Genomic DNA, 13,039 nt, shown 5'->3' on the forward strand with positions numbered 1-13,039 from the left:
AATTATATATGATAACTGTCTCATATTAAGTTAATCAAATATTTCTTTTAAATTACTTTTGATTTTATGTAATATTTATATGCTATTATTCGAGGAAATATGTTTAAGATTAATAATTGTTCTTTTTTTTTCCTTCTTATATATGTCGTTGCGATCATTTTCAAAGTGTTCTCTATAAAAGGTAGCCAAAATCGATATCTATTATATAATTGAAAAATTATTACTATTGTTATTGTGTAAGAAGAGTAATGCATATATCGTCTCAGATTTTATCTCTACTCTGGTAAAGAAAAGAAACGGAAAGGAATTTCCTAAAGGGATATTTCAAGTTATGAGATTGGAAGCACTGTTACAGTACTATAACTGTAATCTTATATATGTGTTTTTTTTTCCGCTTATTTGCAATTGATTTCGCTTATCAAATTTTCCAAACGATGAACAAAAGTTGAATTTATCAGTTTTTAATTAGAATCCCATATTTTCATTAGTTATGATAATATAATATTCAGTGGCCATGTTGAACGATACATCAAGAAAAGTATCTAAAAGTTCAGAGACAACAGAAGTATGCATTCGTTCTATTCGATCGCTTATTTAACCAACAAATTGAAAGATCATATTTTTCCTTTAGACCGATATACGCGAAGATGAAGAACAAACGACAAAGTTACAAGAAATTATCGATCTTCTTGTGGCTGCTGGATATTTTCGAGCCAGGATAAAGGGTATATCAAATTTTGACAAGGTATCACATTAGCTAGAAGAGAACTTTTTGTTTACGACACATGTACACTTTCATAACAAATATATATATATATATATATATATACATATATATGTTTTTCTTTCAGTACACTTTTTCATAATTTATTTTCAGTCATCGTAAAATCCGACTTGGTCTTTCTCATATCCAATTTATGTCACACAGGTGATAGGTGGTATGACATGGTGCATCGAATCTTGTAATTTCGACGTAGACGTGGACTTATTGTTCAGAGAAAACCTTACTATCGGCCAGAAAATGTAAGTGAGAAATATTATATTATAATGTGGTAAATCTAATTAGAGCAGTAATGGTGTACCTATTAGCATTTTGGAATTTTTATAGATCCTTGACGGAAAAAATTGTCGTTATGCTGCCAAAAATGAAATGCCCGTATCATATAGAACCTCATCAAATACAAGGATTGGACTGTATCCATATCTTTCCGGTTATTCAGGTATAATTAACCATTAACAATTTAACGAACCTGCTTTTACATAGAATGTGCTCTTGCAATCGTTTCAGTGGTTAATAAAGCGTTCTATGGAAATGCGTAAAGAAATGGCAGGATTCGTGCGCTCTTTCGCTATTAATCAATTTCATAAGAAGCACTTTTTCTCGGAAGACGAAAATAGTGCTGCGACAGCTGCTAGGAAAAATATGATGCAAAATATTTTGTCGATCAAAGTGAGAGTTTCTTTCTAATAACGGGGTTTGTAATGTTTGAAAACGAAAAAGAAAAGAAATCAATTTTTCTAATTTTAATACTTTACAGAGATTATATGAACCTCGACGATTATTCAAGTACAAAGATAGTTTGGCGAGAGATGAGGCCACTCGATTTCTTGGTACTCTTTTGGAGTATGACGCCAATTTGCATGGAAATATACAGAATACAAAGACCGATGTATTTCCTTCTTCCAAGTCGATGGCAGCTTCGCAAGACGATAGAAAAGACAATCATATTTCTGGGTCGAACGATGAAAAGGTAACAATAATGTGTGTGTGTGTGTGTGTGTGTGTGTATATATATATACAACTTCAATCAAATACAACTTCATCAAATACAATTTCACGTAGACGGCTGTAAGAGAAATTGCGGGTTCAATGGCAGCTATCGAGGAAAGCTCTGTAAGTGAATGAGATATTCGAAAGAGAAGATAATATTTGTTATATTAGTTTCTTGTTATATTTGTTATATTAGTATAAAAGAAATCTTTTGAATTGTTGTATCGATATACGGATTATTATAACGGTAACGTGCTCTTTTAATGTAAAATTATTAAAGGATCGTTTAAGCGTGAACGCGGTTGGCAATATCGTCGGGATGCAAGCACAGGAAATAGCCAAGGTAGCTGAGAAATATGCAACAAGATCGATATCTGAAACGGAGGTAATGAAAGAAATATAACAAAGTTACACTGAAAAGCCTAAAAATGATTTATCGGTGCGCATTGTTTTAGGAAAATGATGCATCCGGCACATCCAGTGCTCTGGTAACTTTGCAAAAGCAAAAGGCTAATCTGCAGGCACGAATTCGTAAATTGACAAAGGAAAGAGACATTTTGTCAAGTAAAGCCTCGGAGATGATAGATAAAACAAATCAATGCTATAAACAAAGGGAATATCTTGAACGTTCGTTTAAGAAGGCACAAGAAATAGGAATTAACGAAAATGATAGGTATTAACACCTCCTTGATATTTTCTATAATTATGAAGATGGAAAATAGGAGAATTTTATTAGAAAAATTGTCTTTATCTTCTTTTATATCGTAGTATTTTTAAACGATTGGAAGAACTTTTATTGGTGCACGATGGTTTAAAAGATCAAGAACAAAAGTTTCGAGAGCAATGCAAATCTGATTTTGACTTACTTCGAGGTATGTTAAAAGAAATCAACGATGTAGTACCAACGGAGGAAGAAGACAGAGTTAAGGAATACGAGGAGCAAAAGAAAATAGTGGCTAAGGCGAGATTGGAGTTGGCCAAAGGGAATAGAATCATTGCTTCTTTGACCAGACAATTGGATGATGTGCCAGGAAGATCTGAATTGACGCAATATCAGAGAAGGTTCATGGAACTTTACAATCAAGGTTGTAGAGCCATCTTTGGCACTCCCATCGCATCATTTTTACATCATTTCTTTTTATTCTCCATTACATATAAACATATTCCTATTATTATAGTATCCGCCAAACACAAGGAGACCAAACAATATTACACGCTGTACAATACGTTAGACGACACAAAGCTTTATCTAAGCAAAGAATTATCTTTGCTAAACTCTATACAGGATAATTATAACGAGTATGTATATTAATCGCTCGAAATCGACATTATTTCGTAGATAAATCCATTTATCTACATAGAGGGAAATAATTTTAATCCTTTTACGACAGAGCAATGGCATCTACGAGTGGTAAAGAACAATTTTTGGAGCAATTTGAGTCCGCCGTTGCAAGAGTCAAGTATAATAAAGCCATGGCGCGTAACAAAATTTCGTTTCGTTTACCGACATAACAATATACCAATGCATGCATATAGATGATAAGTTTCTTGTTGCGCAGGTCGAGAAACGGTGTGCCGACGAAAAGAACAGACGCGATGCCCTTAGTCAACAATTGGTTACGCTTGTAGAGCAGCAACGTAAATATGTCGTTGCTGTTAGGCAGCTTACCATCGAGTGTCGTAAGAACGAAGCATTACTTGCCCAGCTACGTGGCCCATGAACGTCATGTTTCTTTTTTCAAAATCAATCGGGATAAAGATCCAACTCGTTGTGCAAAAAAAAAAAAAAGAAAACAAAAAACAAAAAACAAAAAAGAGAGAGAAAAGAAAAAAAGCTTAATCATAACATTTACATTATACATGATCGATTGTACATATTTTTATGAATGCACGTCTTTATTATTTTGGATCACTACAAGAAAATATATGATCCACCTTTAAGTGTACCACCATCCTCGAGTACGTTTCATTTATTTTTCAGCCTAGACATAAATAGTTTCATTATTAACAAGTAATTCGAGTATATATATCTCTGTAACTATATTCAATATAGAGGTAAATGTTATATTGTAATTGTTGGACAATTACAATATACGACGGTATGCCAATTTAAAATAGTAAAGAGCTTGGGTCACATGACCAATCTTCGTAGAATGCTAAGTCTCTGTACGCACATATACGTTGCCGAGAAGGCGATCTTGAACCAATAATAGAGCACAATATACTCCGCCATTCGTCTATTTTTTACTTTCAACGATCTACCTATGTATTCGTTCGGGCGAATATTTTTCTAATAACTGCGAATGCATATACATACATGTGTGTGTGTGTGTGCGTGCGTGTGTGCGTGCGCGCGCGCGTATATTCTTTCTATAGTAATAGGGTAATTATTTAACGATACAATGTTCAGCTTTACGACATTGGATGGCATGAGAAGCATTTCGATTCTTTTATTAAAAGTCTTTATGAAATTCACAAGAGAGCCCCCTTTCCACGATATATCGTACTAAATTTCACTATTATTTTTGTCCAGTGTTACCACGTTCACATGTTCTATTCTTCATTCCTGTCCTTCCGAAAGCCCCACTTTTTGCGTTTCTTGTGACGATTCTCTGTCATCTATACCAGTGTATGAACGTTTTATTTGTGTATTGTTTTATTTATGATCGTCCAAACGATTGGTACAACTCCTACAAGTTTTTCCTTATTGCTTCATCTACCGCGATCAGAAACTAACAGATAGCGTCTTGTGGATATGACGGTCGTGTCGAGTGAAGTATCCGTTTCGTTGCTAAACGTATCATCTATATTCTTCGAATATGCGATAGATATTTGCGGTCTTTTCGTGTGATGCAAATGAGAATGCAATTGCTTGTTTAAAATGGCAAAAGACGAAGGAGATGACCTTTTGCCAGACAAGGACGCCGCAAAGGGATTTTATGCGAAATACGAGCCTAAAGAGATTCTTGGAAGGTTCGTCGTATATGTTTCCAATAAAAAGTTTCCATCGAATATAATATCTGTTAAATTTGCACAATTCTTCTGATTTCATCCATAAATCATTGATAATCGTTACAAACCCAAATAACGCGCGATATCGCTATTATTATCATTATCATTGCCATCGTCATTGTCTTTGTTGGTAACATTATTATTGTCATTAATCTTTCTGCTGGAAGGAGTATATGTATATTAAAATATAAGAAATTGACGTGTGCGTGCGTGCTATGTGCGTATTATGTATATATATATATATATATATATATATATATACACGCGCGCGCGCGCGCGCGCGATGCGTATGTACATTATGTAATTGTGTGTGTGTGTGTGTGCGTGTCCGGACTGAATTTGCAAAGATAGTAATAATTGTATTCTATTATCAATATTTGTATATTTGTGCGTGTGTACGTGTGCTATATTTATAACTTTTGCCAGATATGGTTTTTAATAACTTTTCATGTTGTAGAGGGATATCGTCGACTGTAAGGAGATGCATAGAAAAAGAAACTGGTATAGAGTACGCAGCTAAAATTATAGACATTAGCAATGAACCTCATGAATCTACGGAGGGACATACTATGAAAGATGCTACTTTACAGGAAGTACATATTTTGCGTAGAGTTGCTGGGCACCCTTATATTAGTAAGATATTTATTAATCCTAATCAAGTTCATTGTAATATTATTTTATGATATTATATTATAATATAATATAAATTTTGCCAACGTCATATAATACCATTGTTTCTTAATATTTGTCTAATTTTTCAGTCGAGTTACACGATGTATTCGAATCTAGCACATTTATATTTTTAATTTTTGAACTTTGTAAAAATGGAGAACTATTCGACTACCTCACGTCGGTCGTAACACTGTCCGAAAAGAAAACACGTTATATTATGAGACAAGTATTTGAAGGAGTTCTGCATGTACATAATCAGGGTATAGTTCATAGAGATTTGAAACCAGAAAATATATTACTTGATGATAGCCTTAATGTAAAGATAACAGATTTTGGCTTTGCAAGGATGTTAAAATCTGGAGACAAATTATACGGTTCGTTAACATTTTTTCATATATTCGATGAGCTTGTCAAGGTAGCAAAAGAAAAAAGAAAAAGAGAAAAAAAGAATTATTCTTACTAATCTAATAATGTATATTCTATTTGAGTAGATTTGTGCGGAACACCTGGATATTTAGCACCAGAAGTCTTGAAGTGCAACATGTTTGAAAATGCCGAAGGTTATGGATTCGAAGTTGACATGTAAGCATTGTCATATATCTATTTTCAATGATTTATCATTTGCCAATGGAAATGTCATTTGTTAACCTAACCAACGTATATTACTTTCTTAAAGTAACTAACCAACACAAATATATGCAGGATATTCCATAACTGTGATCCATTGATTTTCTAATGCGTTATGTGCATAATAAGGGTCTACAAGCCAATGTTTATCTCTTCTTAGATGGGCTTGTGGAGTGATTATGTTTACCTTATTAGTTGGTTGTCCCCCATTTTGGCATCGAAAACAAATGGTCATGCTAAGGAATATAATGGAAGGAAAGTATTCCTTTACATCACCGGAGTGGGCAGATATCACAGGTGCGATATTTTATCTATATATTTCCTCTTACTCTTGCACATATATACACACACACACACACACACACACATATATATATATATATATATTTATGTCTATATTTGCAGAAGCTCCAAAAGATTTAATAAGAAAATTATTAGTCGTTGATCCGAAAAAAAGAATATCGATAAAAGAAGCACTGGAACATTCTTTTTTCCACACAGTGGTACGTATCTTTATGAAAAATTAATGGATAATGTTAGAAAAGTCCGAATATATAGAGCATGTATTATATCTTAAATGTTTTCAAATAACGTTTCCTATAGTTTAACATAAGATCGTATTGTTTCACAATTAGACATATGCTTATAAGATAAATGCTGATTTATTTTATGATTACATAAAGAGGCATTATTAAAGAAAACAAAAAAAAAGCAGCATCTTTCATTTCTTGTTCTTTCTCTTGTTGTTTCATATCCATTATAGTAAATCCTCATACTTTGTTTTTTGTTTTTTATACGTGCGAGAAACTTTGCCTATCAAATGTATCATTTTATATTTCCAGCCTAGAATATATGGCAGTGGTGTAAAAAAACATTAACAATTATTGGATGTAAAAATGAAAGACTACAGCTTTTATGACACATTCGTTTTTAACATTTAATGATTATTTCTAATGCATATTTGCTTCCCATTGCACATGTCATTTACATTATATATTTGCAATTTTATTATACAAAACTATTGACGTTATATGAATTAATTTCTTTTTGAAAAAACTAACAAAGGGCCACAGGTACGAATTACACATATCAATTCAAAGAATGATCTATTAAATCAAATTTATATTTACTTTACGTGTTACGATAAATGTGGCAAATTTAAAAAGGTCACGTTCGAATTTTTCGATAAATTTGTATTTTATGTTGTAAAGAAATCTTAACTCGTTACAGTTGTGGGATCAAGACATCGCCCCTCTAAAGCGTTCACTGTCATCTAACTCACGACGTCTGAGTAGGATATCTCAATTAGCTTTGGTAAATTATTTCTGTTATTCTTTCCTTTGGGATAAACATACATTTTTCTTTTTCGTCTAAAGTCTGCGGTGTAAATTAACAATTGGTAATTTTTCTCGGTGAATTATACCATTGTTTTGTGAATTGAAATAATAATCTTCTCTTAATGCCTTTTCTGTTTATTAATCATTAAATATTAATAACTTTTGATATTTTTTAAATGCGCTCCTATTACTTCCAACTTCACAAATTTTACTTATATGCATGATACCACCTCATTCATGATTGAGGCGCGCTAACATGCATGTTTATGCTTTTCTATGCACATAGATACTATATATAGTAGATTATAGCTTGCTCTTTAAGAACCCCGTCTTTCTTTTCCATGTGCCTTTATCCGATTGCGTATGAATCTTTTTGCGTATGAGATCGCATAAGAAGAAGAAGAAAAAAAACAAACAAAAAAAAAAAAAAAAAAAAAAAGAAATAATTCGATAACCAATTATTTATACATACGTGTTTAATTAATTTGGAGTAATTAATTGTGAATTGATCGAATAAGTAAATGTTTCATCATTAATATTTGTATATACGCTTATATTCTCTTAATTCGTTTAAATTCGCACACAGGAATTAAAGGCAAAGTCATTTAATGCACGAAGAAGATTTCAGTTAGCGATTCTTTGCGTACGAGCAGTGATACGTATTAAACGTCTTCACATTACACCCGAACCTCTTTCGACTCAAGTGGCTTGCACCGATCCTTATAGAATAAAGATCTTGCGAAAGGTATTTAAAGCGTTAACATTATATATATATATATATATCATATCTGTTTGTTCGAACTTTGTTAATCTCTTCAAACTTTTCTTGCAGATTATCGATGGGTGTGCATTTAGAGTTTACGGACATTGGGTTAAAAAAGGAGAAGGACAGAATCGAGCAGCACTTTTTGAAAATGCACCAAAGACAGAACTAAAACATCTTTATGTTAGCAATTTGAGTAGATAACCAATACTTTGTTGAAACATTAGTTACAATTGGTATTTTATTCAGACTTTAGTAAATTCGTTTTTATAATAGAGAAGACATAATTAATAAACAAAGATAGTCTTTGATTATTCTGTTTTCACAACTTGTACGGTACGCACGATGAGAGGATGCTTTGGAATTTCTCTCTCTTTTTTTTCTTTTTTTCTTTTTTTCCACGTGTACTTTCCTGTTATTTAGTATTGCCTTGTAATAGATAATTCTTTGCGAAAAGATTGTATAACAACACTATAGAAGAATATTAAATATCTGGCTGCAGTACTATAAAAATACTCTGGCCCTTCTTCTTCAGGGTTGTGTAAAATAGATCGAGATCCTTCGTCACAGAATATTTCAAAAAGAAAATAAAAGAAAAACAAGGAAAAAGAAGGAAAAGAAACATCCTAAAAGGTGTAGTGGCTTTAAAGTAGAACGTAAAAATCAATTGATATACAACACAACGAATAATGAAAATTTGAAATACAACAATATTGTACTGTATAATTTGAAATTCTTATCAAAAAAGATCTATGAATAATATTTATGTAGCATCAAAGAGAATCGATGTTTTATTAAAGTAACAGTTATGTCAGTATTTTTTGCTCTCTTCGTGTTATAAATTAATAATTGTATCGTAAAGCGGCTTGATGAATGAAAGAAAAATGGACGGGCAAATATAAAGACGGACGTACAATGATATTGAAGCCTATACTCAAGCCATGATCAAATGTTGAAGACAGCTTAAAAATCAATATCAGTAAAAATAATTTCAATGATTAGAATGAAATGATCATTAGGATATTCGTGCTTACACACACACATATATATATATATATATATATATATATATATATATATGCACGTTCGAGATGTATCATAATAAACGACATTAAAGATTTATTTTGATTAAACTTATAAAAGAATGAGGTATGTTGCGTAATAAACATTAACGCTTCAAGTTTTTATGGATGTCTGTAAATATTTTACATGGCTTCGAGCAATTATCCGACACATATCCCATCGAAATTCAAGTACTTGCTATACTTTTCCCAAAAATTCCTTATCTACCAAAGCATGGGCATTTTTTATTTTACCTTTGAGTCGTTGTATATTCTGCGACATAGACTTTGTCCGACTTTGTCTTAAAGTCCTAGATGCAAAAATTCCTGGGTGTAAGATAGATCTGGGTAGTCGAGCGAGATTCATTCATCGCGGCTAAAATCCATTGCTGTGGAAAAGTTTCTGATTTTTATGTAGCAAGCCTCATTGTTGTACTTTATGTAGCTTACTCAAAGTAATTGTTTACTCTATCACGATGCACACACGCACACACACACATATATATATATATATATATAAAATGATGCCTATAGCAATATCTATATATACATATGTATATGTACATGAATCTCGTGATAGCCAAACTATATATTAGGACATTTTGACGTTTTGTCAACGTCACAGTTACCTCTATACTTTAGAGATAATGTTTGATTTGTACGTTTCATTGGAATTTGATTTTTCTTCTTACAGATATATTATATAATCAATTGTATTTACACAAGTTTGTAAACAATAAGAATTGAATTCTTTAATTTATTAAAAATTTAAGAGTACTTGAACCATAACGAAGTCTGCTTTATAACGAAAACATTTATTTATCCATTTCTCCTATAGTTGGGCGAACGAAGATGACAAATAATTGAATAAATTAAATATATCATTTGTATGTAAAGGTAATTGTGTAATTTTCAGTGTAAAAATTCTCCTTGAGGATTGTTTATGTAATAAAAGCTAGATAAAACCTATGATTCTCGAGTCACGAGGAAGAATTATTTATCAGAAATATTTAAAAATCGTTTTGACAGAAATTAATTTTCAAGTAGAGTAATTTTCATTGTAACATGTTGAAAAAGAGGATAATTTTACGTCGTATAATAAATAAATTCTCATTAGAATTATAATTATATTTCTTTTTAACGAACGCAATCGTCGACAAATTGAACATTATTATTTTAATTCTCTAAAGAAAATATCGAAAGCAGGCAAATGGTTTATATGGAAATGCGATTCGATATACAATGAAGAATGCGTAAGGAAAAATGTAATTGAGTAATTATAAAAACGATAGCGACACGAAAGCGATGCGCAGTCGCGCGCGCGCACACATTTAAGTAAACAATGAAGCGCGCCTCTAAAGTCGAGATGTGGCAACTGCGCACAACGATGATCCATGTGACAGAGAAAGAACGTGACAAAAGGTGGCAGAGAGTGACGCCGCCAAGATCGGAGCGAGTATTTGCCCGGGCCAGCCGGGTGTCGGGTGTGCTCTGCGTGTACGATACCTCTGTCTTTCTCTTTCTCTCCTTCTCCTTGTCTCATCTCTCTCTCTCTCTCTCTCTCTCTCTCTCTCTCTCTCTCTCTCTCTCTCTCTCTCTCCCTCCCTCCCCCGCCCCTCCCCATCCATTCCCCCGCGCCGCCGTGCTACCCCCCACCCTTTCACTCTGTCTCTTTCTCGCGTGCGCGATACTCAGCTCCGTTCTGGCGTCGACGCGAAAGGTAAGAGCCTAGTACGAAAGCTTTTCTTATAACAACCGGCAATTTATCGGACGATCGTAAGACATTAGCGAAACTCGTGTATATTTCAATCGGTCGTTGTACGATAATCGCGAAAGGTTCATCGAAAAAATGCTGAAAAAGGTGCACTGGGTAACGGGCGACGAGATATGCAGGGAGCTCGACACTACTCTCACACGCCCAGCCGAACTGCTGCGTCACATGGGCCGCGTTCATTGGTCGATAGAGCAGGATGACGTCACGAAACGCACTACCATTGGCCCGTAAGTCGGAGCCCAGACACGTGAATCGTGGCCAAGCAAGCATGGCTGTTGATGCGCAGTGGTTAACACTTGTAAAATGTTTCTGCCACGCGCCAGATCGATCAGGTTATAACCATCGTGTGTGCTCCGAAACGTCTAGGGACGACCGGTAGCTCGGTTAACGCGGAACGTACTCCTCCCTCGTGTTCGGTCTTACGTTTGTCTCTACGGTACGTTTGACAAGAGGAGAAAGATAGAGAAAGAGAGAGAGAGAGAGAGAGAGAGAGAGAGAGAGAGATAGAGAGAAGGAAAGAGAAAGAGAGTGTGTGCGCGTGTGTGCGTGTTAGAGAGAGAGAGAGAGAGAGAGAGAGAAAAGAGAAAAGAGATATGACGCGCGGAAATAATCGTGAGAGTAATCGATCTCTCTTGCACTCTTTTCTTCCGTCTCTCTCTCTCTCTCTCTCTCTCTCTTATAATTTCCTCTTTTCTTCTCTCTTCTCAACCTTATCCTTTTCTTCGAAAGAGTGTCAGAATCGTGCGTGTCTGTGTGCGTGTGCGTCTGTGTGTGTGTGTGCGCCCGCGCGCGCGCGTGCTAACCTACGTATGTAGGTAGGCGCGCGCGCGCGCGTATTCCTGTGTGCGTATAGGTACGTTGTGATGTGTACGTGCATGCGTGCGTATGCCCGCGCGGGCGCATTAACTCTCACCGTGTTGCGAGCCGCGGTACGAAGTTGTGGACGACGTACTCGTAACTCTCTCGATGCATTCTACGTAAGCTTTCCTCGTTATTCACCACGCCCGCTCGTCAGTGAGAGGAAACCACCGCAGATCGTTATTCTATCGGGGAGAGAGTGAGAGAGAGAGAGAGAGGTAGAGAAAGAGAGAGAGAGAGAGAGAGAGAGAGAGAGAGAGAGAGAGAGAGCGAGCGACTATCGCCTATTTAATTGACGTTCGTGTACAAGTACACGCGTATTGTGTTATACGTGTTATGTCTAACATTATCGCGCGTGTCTGTGTGTAAGCGTATAGGTGGTTGCGTGGCGTGTTTTCCGTGCCATAATAGATTCGACCAATGGGCGAATACTTGAGGCCATGACGTCACGGCACGAGGAGTTCCGATTGGCCGGCAGTACGTGCGTCGGCGGATACATCGGGAGCGTATGCGTGCGTGTGTCGCTTTGTCAGTTTATAAGGAGCTCTGCTCGACTGTGTCTCCTCGCTTCGCGGCGCCGCTTCTTGAATTATCGCGCGACGACCCCCAAATACTTAGCGATCGCGAACACTCCTTCTCCCATCCCCGTCCCCTTTTACCCTCCTCCTCTTCTGTCCGTCTGTCATTTTTTCTTACTTTCGTTACTTTCCTGGCTGCAACGTTAACCATCCTTTGGCTCCCTTTTTCCTCTATTTCCGTACAAAGCTTTGCTCGTACTTTATTCGAAACTTTAGCGTGTCTTCGTTCTCGTCAGAATTTACCTACATATCCCCCGCTATTCGAATCTCAATGCTGAAATTCGCCTTTCCCGCCTCTTGTCTCGTTGTGCCTCCCCTCTCCGTCTTTTTCGTCTACCCTTCGTCAGCCTTCTTTTCTCTTCTCTCCCCCCGACGAACACTGATTGCGAACCGTAAAAGTCCTCCTCGACTCGTTTCTAGGCTCAAAGTTATGTGATTTCTCGGACCAAACAAAACGACGATTACATTTTCCCAAAGACGACGACGACGACGACGTCGACGACGTTACCTCTCGTCGGCATACGATGGTAATCTTTAAAAGAAAAGACACATTATCAAGACGTGCGGAAGGAGGATGCGTCGATTC

General features: G+C 35.6%; 3 protein-coding genes across 13 annotated transcripts in view; all 3 read left to right on the forward strand.

Moving 5' to 3' along the window:
* The first annotated feature begins 331 nt into the window (after positions 1-331).
* On the forward strand, positions 332-3,717 carry LOC124956917 (coiled-coil domain-containing protein 93). The gene is made up of 13 exons (XM_047513360.1): positions 332-565; positions 632-745; positions 929-1,023; positions 1,109-1,220; positions 1,289-1,450; positions 1,539-1,751; positions 1,844-1,894; positions 2,052-2,156; positions 2,227-2,444; positions 2,540-2,856; positions 2,950-3,070; positions 3,163-3,247; positions 3,331-3,717. The coding sequence occupies exons 1-13, from the start codon at positions 515-517 to the stop codon at positions 3,490-3,492; spliced, it is 1,806 nt and encodes a 601-aa protein (XP_047369316.1). The 5' UTR covers positions 332-514; the 3' UTR covers positions 3,493-3,717.
* Positions 3,718-4,166: 449 nt separating this feature from the next.
* On the forward strand, positions 4,167-8,781 carry LOC124956923 (phosphorylase b kinase gamma catalytic chain, skeletal muscle/heart isoform). 4 transcript variants are annotated; one of them, XM_047513377.1, is made up of 9 exons: positions 4,173-4,744; positions 5,241-5,416; positions 5,545-5,829; positions 5,947-6,037; positions 6,243-6,379; positions 6,488-6,585; positions 7,313-7,396; positions 8,006-8,164; positions 8,252-8,781. In XM_047513377.1, exons 1-9 carry the CDS (start codon positions 4,653-4,655, stop codon positions 8,384-8,386), a joined length of 1,257 nt encoding a protein of 418 aa, XP_047369333.1. In that variant the 5' UTR covers positions 4,173-4,652; the 3' UTR covers positions 8,387-8,781. The 4 variants fall into 4 exon arrangements, with proteins under 4 accessions (XP_047369336.1, XP_047369333.1, XP_047369334.1 ...); XM_047513379.1 differs by lacking the exon at positions 4,173-4,744 and adding an exon at positions 5,093-5,133; XM_047513380.1 differs by lacking the exon at positions 5,545-5,829 and having other exon boundaries at positions 4,167-4,744.
* A 1,878-nt stretch (positions 8,782-10,659) lies between these two features.
* Positions 10,660-13,039, forward strand: part of LOC124956910 (max-binding protein MNT-like) — a 21,368-nt gene continuing 18,988 nt past the window's right edge. For 3 of the 8 annotated variants that reach the window (XR_007103402.1, XM_047513333.1, XM_047513323.1), the window contains exon 1: positions 12,407-12,980. Coding sequence is in view for 2 of the 8 variants with exons in the window: in XM_047513326.1 (XP_047369282.1) it covers positions 11,214-11,244 (31 nt within the window). In the remaining 6 variants the exon portion in view is untranslated. Of the gene's footprint in view, positions 10,964-10,988; positions 11,245-11,382; positions 11,454-12,406; positions 12,981-13,039 lie in introns of those variants that run through there. The other 5 variants (XM_047513334.1, XM_047513326.1, XM_047513332.1 and 2 more) reach the window with 5 other exon arrangements.

This window comes from Vespa velutina, chromosome 24, assembly GCF_912470025.1.
Source record: "Vespa velutina chromosome 24, iVesVel2.1, whole genome shotgun sequence".
NCBI classification, from domain to species: domain Eukaryota; kingdom Metazoa; phylum Arthropoda; class Insecta; order Hymenoptera; family Vespidae; genus Vespa; species Vespa velutina.

Coding starts and splice junctions, on each gene's coding strand:
- LOC124956917 (XM_047513360.1), top strand. CDS start 515: ATGTTGAACGATACATCAAGAAAAGTATCTAAAAGTTCAGAGACAACA. Junction 2,157..2,226: donor GATCGATATCTGAAACGGAG/GTAATGAAAGAA, acceptor GCATTGTTTTAG/GAAAATGATGCATCCGGCAC. Junction 3,248..3,330: donor TCAAGTATAATAAAGCCATG/GCGCGTAACAAA, acceptor CTTGTTGCGCAG/GTCGAGAAACGGTGTGCCGA.
- LOC124956923 (XM_047513377.1), top strand. CDS start 4,653: ATGGCAAAAGACGAAGGAGATGACCTTTTGCCAGACAAGGACGCCGCA. Junction 6,038..6,242: donor TATGGATTCGAAGTTGACAT/GTAAGCATTGTC, acceptor ATCTCTTCTTAG/ATGGGCTTGTGGAGTGATTA. Junction 8,165..8,251: donor GAATAAAGATCTTGCGAAAG/GTATTTAAAGCG, acceptor CTTTTCTTGCAG/ATTATCGATGGGTGTGCATT.